General features: G+C 36.5%; 1 protein-coding gene across 2 annotated transcripts in view; it reads right to left on the reverse strand.

The window, feature by feature from the left end:
- Positions 1–1,605: 1,605 nt before the first annotated feature.
- Positions 1,606–12,640, reverse strand: part of NHS (NHS actin remodeling regulator) — a 244,363-nt gene continuing 233,328 nt past the window's right edge. For both annotated transcript variants that reach the window (XM_026714262.2, XM_026714263.2), the window contains 4 exons: positions 12,339–12,470; positions 7,864–10,812; positions 6,706–6,832; positions 1,606–3,555 (listed from right to left, as the gene is read on the reverse strand). In XM_026714262.2, the coding sequence (XP_026570047.1) occupies positions 2,925–3,555; positions 6,706–6,832; positions 7,864–10,812; positions 12,339–12,470 (3,839 nt within the window). In that variant the 3' untranslated portion in view covers positions 1,606–2,924. The remainder of the gene's footprint in view (positions 3,556–6,705; positions 6,833–7,863; positions 10,813–12,338; positions 12,471–12,640) is intronic.

The following is a 12,640-nucleotide window of genomic DNA, read 5'->3' on the forward strand; positions in this document are numbered from 1 at the left end:
CAAGATGATGGACAAAGTGACAATTATGCCATTTTCAAAGGAATTAGAAAGCAATATATTTTATTGTTCTTCCAGAGCTTGCATATAAGAGAACTATTAATCACACTATTTACAGTAATCACTTTTGTAGCCTATGTAACTTTCTCTAAGGAGCTTCCCCATTTGATCCTCACAGCAAACCTATGAAACAGATAAAAATGATGGATACATGATAGACAGAGAACTAAAGGCAGAGCTCATGGTGGTCTGTAGTGGTCCATACAAGTAACGAACCAAATCTCCAGATACCCAGAACAAGTTATTGTCTAGCTGTTATGGAATGAGCAATTTAAGGCAAAGTGTATGTTATTGATGATTGACACAGTCCTGATTTAAAGAAAAACTTCTTGCAGTAAAGGAAGATCCTGATATAAATGGGATTTTGTTTTGTAAGTTTTTAAAAAAAATTAAATAATTTTTCCTGAGATTGTAACTTAACAAATTTCTTATCTTAATGCAAATAAAATTTGCCATTATCGGCATATTGCAGTAGGCATTACTGCAGCTGGAATACTATGGATTATACTAGCTTTGCAAATAGTCATTATATGCATTGGTATAGTATGCCTCGGTAAGATTAAAAATCTAGATTTTCTTGAATGTTTCTATTCTGTAGTTTCTTTGCAGTCTGCATGCTCAGTGCAATTCCTTGTTTATAACTACTCAAAAAAAATATTATTAGCATCATTCTGCAGCAATTGCAGAGAAGACCATCCAACAGAAATCTGAAAGCCAACTTAAGGATTTTCTCAGAGAACTGCTGATGTAGGTACTTTCATATAAATAGCAATAGCACTTAGATGTATATACCGCTTCACAGTGCTTTACAGCCCTAAGAGTCAGCATATTGCCCCCAACAATCTGGGTCATTTTACTGACCTTAGAAGATGGAAGGCTGAGTCAACCTTAAGCCTGGTGAGATTCGAACTGCCAAATTGCAGGCAGCTGGCAGTCAGCAGTAGTAGCCTGCAGTACTGCATTCTAACGCCACCACAGCTCTTAATAAGAGATTTGATTCCCAGATTAAAAAAACAAGAATAAATGGTTATCAATTTATTCACTGAGAAGGAAATGGAAGGCAAATTGTTTAATTGAATAAAAATGTTTGAACTTCAATAGTATTTGCTAAATTGCAGTGTTGAAGACTGCTGTATAACAGCGCAATTCTTAATATATTTATTCAAATACGGCAGACTTATTTTAGCGGTTCATAAAATTGCAGGATATATTAACTATAATGAAATAAATGGGATATGAGCATAGCCTAGGATTCAGTTACTTAAGGCTCAAATTTAATTTTTTTTAAAAAACTTTAATTTAGTATTAAATGTATGTTCTCTGAGCCATCCCCAAATGTCACTTTAAAAGATTTTGTCTTAGGATAGTAGCAGGTTTTGTCTCTCTCTTTCTCCGTGTGTGTGTGTGTGTGTGTGTGTGTGTGTGTGTGTGTATTTGTGTATGTCTATCATGTATCTAATTAGTTCTTATTCACTGTTCTATTTGGATTTTGAGAATTAATGCTAATTTATTTTAATTGTAAATTAACTTTTAAGGCAGATCTTTGCATTTATTTTTTATATTTTGTATTTTGTTACTACACTATTACTTATTAAACCTCATTTCCCTCCAATTTCCAAATGAATATTTGGTTGATTGTCTATTTTTTTCATTTTAAAACTTTTCTTTCCTATTTTTTTAATCTACAGTTATTTATATGAACTTTTGATTCTTTTTAAAAATTTTGTAGTGTCTTTGCAGTCCTCATGTTCAGTGCAATACCTTGTTTGTAAGTATTCAACAAATAATATTTTTACTAGATCATCCTGCAGCAATCGCAAAGAAGACCATTCAACACAAATCTGAAAACCAACACAAAGATTTTCTCAGAGAACTGCAGTATGTAAACAAGTGGAGGATGACAAGGAAAGAAACCAAATGAAAAAAAGGAGAACGGAAACAAACTTTAAAGAACTTTAAAATTGTTTTAAGTGACAAGTGAAGAAATCAGTCAAAAGTGATACAATTCTTGATATACCAAAAACTTCCACATAGCTACACTTCTCAGAATTCTTATGAGGGGGAAGCCAGAGCAGAAAACTTGGTTTATAAACATTGTAGTATTTGTCAATTAGCCTCTTTTCAAATAATTCATTTTAAAATTAGCTTGCTTGGAATGACATTGTCAAAGGAAATCAGATATTACTTAATTTGATAGTTTTTATTAATAGGATTTCCACTATTCCACGTATTAAATTTATGTTAGAGGCTTTATTTATTTAATAGTGGTAGTGATTGATATGTAAATAAACTTGATCTGAAAATTGTATTCACAGAATACAGTCATTACCATATATTTATCCTTTTTTATCATATAAGATAGTTTTCATTTGTCACCCACAACATTTTTCTCTGCAATAATTTTATTTACATTTGCTTATCAAAAATACAGATTATGTACATCTGTTTTATCCATTCTATTTTGTTTCAATTCATTTTAATGTAAAAAAATTACTAATTCCTCATCAATTTTATGTTTGCCACCCCTAAGGAAGCACAACAGTAATGCAATGTTTCTGGAGAGAGAAAATAAGAGTATAGAAAACTGGGTAAATTTACATTGAGGGTGGAAATAAGAAAGAGAGGGAGGGGAAAAAAGAAAATTAAAGTTTCACCATGTATTTCTAGTCATAGAAAATGGGACGTAATAAATACCTACAGATCATTTAATCCCATCTTTCAGCAATCTTTTAACATTTTCAAACATCACGTATTGCCTTGTAAGGTATTTGACTGCTACAGAATAGGCTTTTTAAAGTGAAATGAGCTTAGTAAATGCAGAGTTCCCCCATTTAACAGTCAGAATTGTGCTCAGACCCTTTGGCAACTTATGTTGAGCTTTGAGAAGATCGATCATCGTGTGGACTCCCATCTGAATTCTCTGTCTCTCCTTCTGAAATGGCTTGCATTGGGGTGTTATACAATCTGCAGCGGACACTGTATCGGCTACTGCTTGCAGCGGGAGGTGCTCGTGATCGTCCTACACGTGAAGATGCTGATGTGGGAAAACTTTTGGAAGAAAACCCTTCTACGTTTATCCTTGGGGGGCACGGAGAGAGAGGAGCTAATGCCTCAGCTCTTGATGAAGCTTGGAAGGCTTCATCTGCAGTTTGAAGAGGATCCCCAATTAGTTCTCCAGGAGACTTGGGAGAAACAGGACTCTTTAGTATCTCAGTGGCTGACATCCTATAGCTAGAATCAGACCGACTACCTTTTTTCAAGAGCAGTAGTTTAAATTCCTCATTTGATGTACTGGACTTTTTGGCATTCCGATAAATAAGTCCAGGAGACCTCTGGCTGCATGCTGGACTTCCCACACTGGTAGGAGTAAGGGGAATATTAGTTGCAGGTGAGGTGCTGCTGACAGAAGACACACTATTACTACTAGATGAAGCTTTCAGTCTGTTCTTTGAAGAAAGGTCTCCAGAATCCTTTCTTCCAAGCACTTTCCTTTTTGACCTGTTATGAAAAGAATTATATTCAATATTCATGGTACTGAAACATAAATATTCATATCTTTGTGAATTTATCTAATTACACATAGTCAAATTTGATACAATTATATGTTATATGGCATAGCATTTTGGGGTCCATTGCCTAGATCCAGAAATTTAAATCAGATCTCATTCTAGAACTCCCCTATTGCACTATTAATAACTACATAACTACAAACCTAAATCATCATCTGTGAAAATGAGGGCTCTACCTTCCAGATATTAGAACTGGCAATGATGTCTAAATTGGAGAGGCAAATGGAAAAATTATAAAACAAAAAGACTAGGGCTGGTGAAATGGAATTTAGTTATATTGTGGCTTTCCTCGCCCCTGATAATTTAGGAAACAATGCAAAACAAGAAAAAGGGACAAATCTGGTGCCAGTAATATATGGTAGTTGTGATATGCAAATTATGATGACATATCTGGATCATTACGATTACAAGATTTTTTTTAAAATGTCAAATCTCCCAAGGTCACTATCTTGATAGAGTTTGGTATCCTTATATGAAGATTAGTAAGATTTCAGGTCCCCTAGAGTTAATCTGTGCTGCCTCATCAAGCCTAGGAAGGATGAGCAAAGGATGCTGGAAATGTACACCTAAAGTATATATACTCCCAGTAGGATTGTCCAAGTCATAAAAGTCATCCTAACTGTCCAGGTAAAATGAGATAGTGCTTATATTGATCAGCAGAGATATGGGAAGATGCTAGAAATGGCTGATTACTTTAGCAACAATAGTAAAGGCATCAATTCATACTTCTATATTTTACCAAGAAAATAATATAGATAGTCTTTATAAAGCAATTTACATTATAGTGTCAGATGGTGTCAGGTTAAATGGCACTGAACATGTTATACAGCATGAGCAAGGATCATTTGGAGTACTAAAAGTATTAATGGTGTGGCTAGATTAAATCTTTTAAAACATCTAACTGCTGAGGCTGCTATGAAGGAAAAGAATCCAAAACTGCAAAAATAAAATTACATTGGGAACATGCTAGAATATAAGAAACATGAACATGGGAAAGCTCAACACCATGAGAGACAATAAGATACAAATGAATTAGTTACATATTGACATCTTAGATATAATCTAATAATAATGGACTAAAATTGGCCACTTTCAATCTTAAGATCTTACTAATTATTACAATTTGAAAAAAGAAAAGAAAAAAGAACAGTGTTGATTTAGTTAGAAAAGCTTTATAAAACCCTAGTAAGACCACACCTGGAATAGTGCAACCAATTTTGGTCACCATTCTACAAAAAAGATGTTGAGACTTCGGAAAAAGTTCAGAGAAGAGCAACTAAGATGATCAAAGGCCTGGAGACTAAAACGTATGAAGAATAGTTGCAGGATTTGGATTTGGATGGCCTAAAGAAAAAAAGAATCAGGTGTGACATGATAGCAGTATTCCAGTATTTGAGGGGATGCCACAAAGAAGAGGGTGTCAAATTATTCTCCAAAGCACCAGAGGGCAGGACAAGAAACAATGGTTGGAAACTAATCAAAGAGAGAAGCAACCTGGAATTAAGGAAAAACTTCCTAATAGCGAGGATAATTAACCAGTGGAACAGCTTTTGCCTTCAGAAATTGTGGGCTCTCCATCAATGGAGACTTTTAAGAAGAGACCAGATAGTCACTTATCTGAAATAGTACATGTTCTCCTGCTTGAGCAGGGGGCTGGACTAGAAGACCTCCAAAGTTCCTTCCATCTCTATTCTATTCTACAAATATAGCAAAGACAATATTTGCATGCGATAGAGGCAATGACTGAATAGCATCAGTTAGACTTAATGGAAAACTCTTTGCTATAACAATTATCCAAGTTATGCTCCAACTACTGATGTGAAAGACCAGAGGTTGGTGAGATTTATCTTCATGTTCAAATTGAAATTTATAGAAAATGCAAGCAATCCATACTGCTTTTGGTTGGAGACTGAAAAATAACTGTAGTAAGTAGCAAAGAGAATAATGTAGTTGGCTATACCACACAAGAAATAGAAATAAAGCAGAAGAATGGTACCAGTTTTTGCGAATGCATATTTTTCATTGCTACATAGTCTTCAACAAATAAAATGTCAATGTACATAGACCTTGCCAGACAGAGTACACAGAAATAAAATTGACTATATTATTTGTAAATGAAGCTAGAAAAGCTCAATTAATACAGCAAAGACATGCCCACTGGAAATAGGTCAAGCAGCAGCAGAATGTAAGATTCTACCCAAACTATAGCAATGAAACTAGAGAAAGACATAGTGGCCAAGATTGGAAGACATGAGTCTGCATATCAATATCAAAGAAGCAATTTAGCAGATTGTGCAAAATATTGCACAATATGCTACATTTCACATATTAGCAAAATAATGCTTAAGATCACTCAACACAAATTAGAACTCAACATAGGAAAAGGAGAGAGCAGATGTTCAAGCTATCTTGAACACAAAAAATGGGAAACAAGAGACATTAATGGGAAAATCAAAGAATACCAAAAAGAAGTCAATAATATGTACTTAATTGTGACATTGAAGGTCTTTGAATGTTTCAATTATATCAAGTTGTGGAATATTCTGTGGAAAATTGGAAGTCTAGAACTTTCCCATTGCTCTATGCAAAACATATACCTAGGAGAGGAAGCCATGGAATATGGTGTATAGAACATGGTGGCGAGGGAGACATACCATTCTGGAGAAAGTCTGTCTGTGCAGTTGATCCAAGCTGACACCAACTTGATGGCAGATAATCAAGTGATCAATCAATAAAATATTTCATATAAAAGTCATGCATTAAACCTGTATCCCTGCTTTATTTGAGTGGGAAACATTTTCCCTGATGTTTTCTTCACTTTGGGGTTTTGCAGGTTCTACTGGCACTTGCAGGAGGGAGAAACGAGGTGGGAATACGGCCACTTCATTTCGCTTTCACAAAGCAGTTTCTAAGGAGCATTTCATTGAAACAACGTACTTATCTGATGGTCTGCAATTCCTACTTTAAATTATAGAAATAGTTATATTGGTCTGGACTGAAAAATAGTTTCTGAAACAAGCATTTTATCACCATTATGCTATTATAACAATAAAAAGTAGTTACAGTAACATTAACTTACCGGTGAATTACTGCAAACAAATCTTCTGTTGTTCGCGGTTTATTTGGAGACACCAAAAACTCTTCTACTTCGATTTGAGAATCCTCATTTAAGGGTGAGATTATAGAATCATCACTCATAAAAGATTCTTCAAAAAAAGCAATAAAGAAAACTGCTGATAATCAGGTATCAGAATTTGATTACATAGTTTCCTTAATTAATGGAACTAGGTGTATAAGAATCAGAACTAAATACTGGATAAACTGTTACATTAATATTAATGATAAAGAGCTCTTTTGTGGCTGAAAATTAAAAGGAATTGCAGATTTATCTATATGCATACATAAATAGTCCTTGGCTTATGACAGTGTTTGGGAATAGAACTTTCCATCGCTAACCAATGCAGTCATAAAGTTTAACTCCATTGCTTAACAACAGCAACCCCTGCAGTCCCAGTTCCCATTGTTAGTCAAATCCCTCAACTGTTAGGAAAGGTAATATCCTGCTGGCTTCCCACAGCCAGGGTCAGTGGGGAAGATGGCAGGAAATTATAAATCCCAGGTCAGCAGGCAACTAAGTGGTTGCAGCTTGGTGACAAAGAGAGCAAGGAGAGTGCAGAAAAGCATGGTTCAAGGTCAGAGAGGATGCATGAGAGATGCAGTGTGTATTGGGGAGTGGGTGCAGAAAGGTGCGAGGGAGTGTGAGAAAGGCATAGCTTGGATTGAAGAGAGTGCATGAGGATATGTGAGAGGGGTAGTACAGGTTAGGGAGGGTGCATGAGTGGCTAATGTAGTGCAAACACAGAGTCCGGGGGACTTTCTGTAGAAGTCAGCAGGGAAGGTTGTAAATGGCAATCACATAATCACAAGGTATTGCAAAACTGGTTGTGAATGCAAACCAGTTACCAAGTTCCTATATCATGATCATGAGACCATGGGGGTGCTGGGGTGGCTGAACCCCAAGAACCAGTCATAACAACTATTTGTTCAGTGCTGTTGTAACTTTGAATGGTCATAGGTCAAGGACTAGCTGTATATTTCTTCAAAGAATCCTACATTTATTAGTGCAATATGTTAGGGTTTCACTGAAATTAATGGAAATTATCCATTAATATAATCAAGGAAGTATTTCTAGCATTAAGTGCTACCTCTAGCAGTGTAAGAATAATTAAGAACTAACCTTTTAAGGTATCATCCTCTGTAGTTTCTTGTGTCTCAGCTGCTCTGCTATCACTGTCATCTGAGGCACTTTTGGTTGGAATACCTGACATATCATTTTCAGAGCATTTTTCACTTGGTGAATCTATATTTGAGATCTCTGGTTCATAATTGATATTCTCAGGCACTTTGTCATCAAGTTGGCTTATATCAAGCTGTTGCTTCAGCTGATAACAAGTATCTGTTCCCCAAGTTAAGGAGTCAGACCGAGGAATATCTTCATGTAGTGTTTCATATTTCAACTTTTGTTCACAGTGTGCAGGTAATTCATATGGAGACTGCATGGGGTAAATACTCTTATCCTGTTCTGATCCACAAGTAATTTTGCCTTCAAGATTGCTTGGAAAAACGGTTGCGCCTTGTGGAAATTGTTCATCAGAAAACCCACAAGCTTTATTAGTTGTATGCTCTAGCAAAATCCCATGTACTGAATGTATTTGATCTGGTATACTCTTAGTTGCTGGAACACTCTCTACTAATGAGTTTAGATTCTCTTGACAGATATTTCTTTCACTAAAGAGTAAACTATCTTCTCCTAGTAGTTGTTCTGGACTTATCTGTACTGGGGAGGGATTGATATAAGACACTATGGCATCTTCCATGAAGAACTGATGGGGTCCTTGTTTTTTACTTACATGTGGTTTCATTTTGCATGAAGAAATAGCAGTTACCAAACTATGTTCTTGAATGGGTAGAAAATCTGGATTGTTTTTCTGTTTCCTTTCTTCAGGCTTATTAATTGATCGAAGATGTACTGACTTCAGCACTGAAGGCGTAATAGCAAGAGCTGGTGAAGAATTAGTATTCAGTGCTTCTTCTATCATATTTGATTTATTATTATTGAAAGCATGCAGCTGGGGTCTGGGAGCATATGGTTTAATCAAAACATTATGAAGAGCACTTAGGTCAAGATGAGTAGGAGGTATAACTGGAAATTCTAAGTCTTTGTTTAAAAATATGTTGCCATCTTTAGAAGAAGATTGTTGTAATGAGGATTTCCTTTCTGGTACTTTTGGCTTTCTTTTACTACCTCCTGGGGATAGGGGACCAGAAAAAAATGATGTTGGAAATGATGATGTTGGGGTTTCTGACTGACTGGAATAACCACTTGAAGGAGAAGCTAAACCAGCCAGTTTTTCTGGGGATGCCAACTTAAACTCATTCTCAACAGAAGGAAGAGAAGGAGTGGTGGCTCTTGATCCAGACTGTGATGTCTGAGATTCAGAACTTTCTGGTGACTTTATGCATTCTATGACTGTAGTACCCGTAGCAGTGCTTGAATTAGATAAAGATCTATAGGGATCATTAGATTTCAAGTCATTTAGAAGCCAGAGATCTGCATAGTGAGATTGTTCAGCACCTTCATCTTTAAATGATGCAATGTCCATGGAATCAAATGGGAGACCCTTTACGTCATTTTCATCCTGATTATGCCAGGAAGGTTTCTGTTTACTTGGCAGGCTAGTACTTTCTACCCTTGAAGGTGTGTTTGCAAACTCGAGGGGCAGCTTCATTTCCCTAGAAGTATGAGGCATATGTTGCTGCCCACTAGTTATCTTTGGTTCTTTCTTCTCCAAAATATCTGTTCTACTATCAGATTTCCTTAAAGATGAACTGCGTTTTGGTGGGGCTGGCTTCGCCTTTGGTTTCTTTAGAGAAATGCCTGGTTTTCCTTGCTTCCCATGATCCAGATAAGCTTGCCAATTGCAGTGAGTGAGATTGGAATCAAAACTTGCATTCTGGACATTTTCAGAGCCCACAGCTGCATAGTTGCAAATATAACTTTTATTTCCTTTGAGTCCACAGTCGAAGTGCATGGAGGTATAATAGCCTTCAGTATCAACTGAAAAATGTGAGCTAGTCTCTGCTTTATCCAATGGAGTCTTCTCTACAAAACTGTCATAAGTGGCCATGCTTGTAAAACTCGGACAGCCTAGACTATCAGTCTTAGGATGTTCGGGGCTGAATTCTTGATGGCAGGATGCATCATGATGATGATGCAAATAATTCCACTCACTGTCACTTGTGTTGCTGTTATTAGGGTCATCTAGTAGATCAGAAGTGAAAGAACTTGCCCTGTGACCTCTAATTTTATGTTCACTGTAGGGTTCAATTATGAAAATACTTGAATCTTCATTAGCATTAGGGGCAATGTTCAGTGACAATTCTGAATCGCAGTGTGAAGAACCTGTCAGTGGAGGTGAAGCAGCAGGAGGAATTGTTTCAGATGTTTGGGAAGGACATGTTGAGCTACTTCCACTCCAGTTTCCACTGGATGATTGATGTTCATCTTTCTGGTCCATGTGACTGCTGAGAAGAACCCCAGCTGTGGATATAGAGTGAACTGGACTTCCAAAGGTATCAGAGTTTGAAGAAATATCACAACTTCCAGAATCTACTATTCTTGATAATCTTGACCTCCCTCTTTCATTTGAGTTATGATTTGGACTATGAAAATGCAGAGAACAAGCTAAACCCCTGGGATGATGTTCCTGTGAACAATGGTTATTAATGGCATCCTTACTCTTTGTGGAGATGCGTTCTTGATTTGTTAAAAAGTGCTCTGCCTCATATGCTGAAATTTTGGCACCATTGTTGTGATCTTTTTCATTGGCTCTAGCACCTTCACGAGGAAGACTCCTTGATCGAACACGATAGCTCATTGATGTAAACATAGAGTCACCATTATCTGTCAGCACCAATATATTGCCAGCTGAATGAGACAGTGAAGCTACTGCACTTTGACCCCTCTGAGCTCGTATTCTTCTCCGGGATGGGGCAGCAATGAGAATATCTTCTGTTTGGCACTCAGAGTCTCGGGTACCTGATCTCCTGTTGATGTTATTAGAGAAGTCTGGATTTGTATGCACAATGACATTCCGTTCTCTTGCTACTGGTGATTCATCAGAATCTAGGATATATAGATAAAAATTTGTGAGTCAACACAGCTTTCAACTGGCTAACAAATTATGACATTGACATTGGCCTAAAAAGTTCACAAGGTAGGTTTTAGTTTTGCTAATGAAATTTTCACAAAGTAGAATTAAAATAAAAATAGTTGCTATCTTCACACGATATGTTTCACATACCAATGCTTAACACTACCAAAATTGACCCTTATTAAAGAGGAAAACTAATCTGAACAGAGAAATATCAATCTATTACTGCTACCCTCGCAAGTGGTGTTTTCTGTGCAGACTCAAAATGCATACTTGTAAAGGAGTAATCAAATCATGTGTATCTGAAATTAAGGAGCTGGCTAGTTTTATGCCAGCCTGATCTTTCAATTGTTGCCATAATAGAAGAAAATTGATTCTTTAACAAGACAAGCTTTAGTGACCTTAATCTAGTTATTACTTGATAGTTCAGTGTAAGAAAAAAAAACTAAGTGAACTTGTCTAATCAAATGAATATTTAGCAATTAAAAGAAAAAAGTAATACATAAAAATATGGGGGAAACTAGTTGATCAAGTTTTCAGAACAGATAATATATGTACAACTGTTTGGAATTGTAAGTGTAATCCAAGTAGGAATCAGAAACAGAAGAGTTAATTCTACTTTGTTATAAAGCTACATTGACAGAATCTTACAAGTCTGAAAGTAGATGTCTTCCCCTCCCCAAGTCTCATTTACAGTCCAAGAGAATCTCCCCTGAGCCCTTTGCCCTGTCCTCTATCCAGTTGTGGACTCACAACAGATAACAGATAATCAGAATTGGAAGGGACCTTGTAAGTCATCTAGTCCACCCACCCACCAAGCGGCAGACCCTTTCTGACAAATGGCAGTCCAATCTCTTCTTGAAAGTCTCAAGTGATGACACTCTCACAACTTCTGAAGGCAAGTGTTCCATTGGTTGATTGTTCTCACTGTCACAAAATTTCTCATTATTTCCAGGTTAGATCTCTCCTTGTTCAGTTTCCATCCATTATTCCTTGTCTGACTCTGCTGTCTCTTATCTTACCAGTCCCTTGACAGTGTCTTTTGGCCCAGTCTCCTAACTTTTCCCCACATACCATCATCACTGGAATAGATCTTCTAAATAAATTAGTCTGTGACAATTTATCAGCATGTTCATTACCAGGATATATTTGTTAGGTTTTTACATGGAAAAATAATTTTAAACTACTTACTTTTGATGTATAGAGCAAACTAAAAGAACACAATTCAACAGAAATCAGGTAAGATTGTATTTAGACAATGTGAGCTAGTGGTATATCTGTACTACTAAGGGACACCCACAACCCATTGAGACTGATTCTGTAAGGAGCAATAGAGATGGATGGCAATATTTACAAAAAAGATGAAACAAATAAAACATACCAAATACATCATATTTGAAACCACAGTCAGGAATTTGGAAAACTGTTGAGAAAGCAAGCTAGAATTGCATTAAGACAGCACTACAGATCTCTAGGGAAGATTTCATTTATACTCCACCTATTTCTTGTTGGACTCTTCTGGGGATGCCAGAGATGGTTTTTCTCCTTCTCAGTTTCCGTCTTCGCTGCAGTACGGATTGGGAGTGAACAAGTGAGCAGCGTATACTAGCTTCTCGGTCAAAACCAACTCCTGCAATCCATAAATAGGTGATATTAGCTTTTAGAAACAAAAATCCCTAATGGTTTTAACTGGAAGACTACATCGGGTCAAATGAATTTATCAGATTATGCATGAAAAAAATAGAAGACAGACCTTAGAATTCTTTTTTAAAAAAATGCATACCACAGCTAACCCTCACA

This window comes from Pseudonaja textilis, chromosome 8 (assembly GCF_049901715.1).
Source record: "Pseudonaja textilis isolate UNSWEBS1 chromosome 8, rPseTex1.2, whole genome shotgun sequence".
Taxonomy (NCBI): domain Eukaryota; kingdom Metazoa; phylum Chordata; class Lepidosauria; order Squamata; family Elapidae; genus Pseudonaja; species Pseudonaja textilis.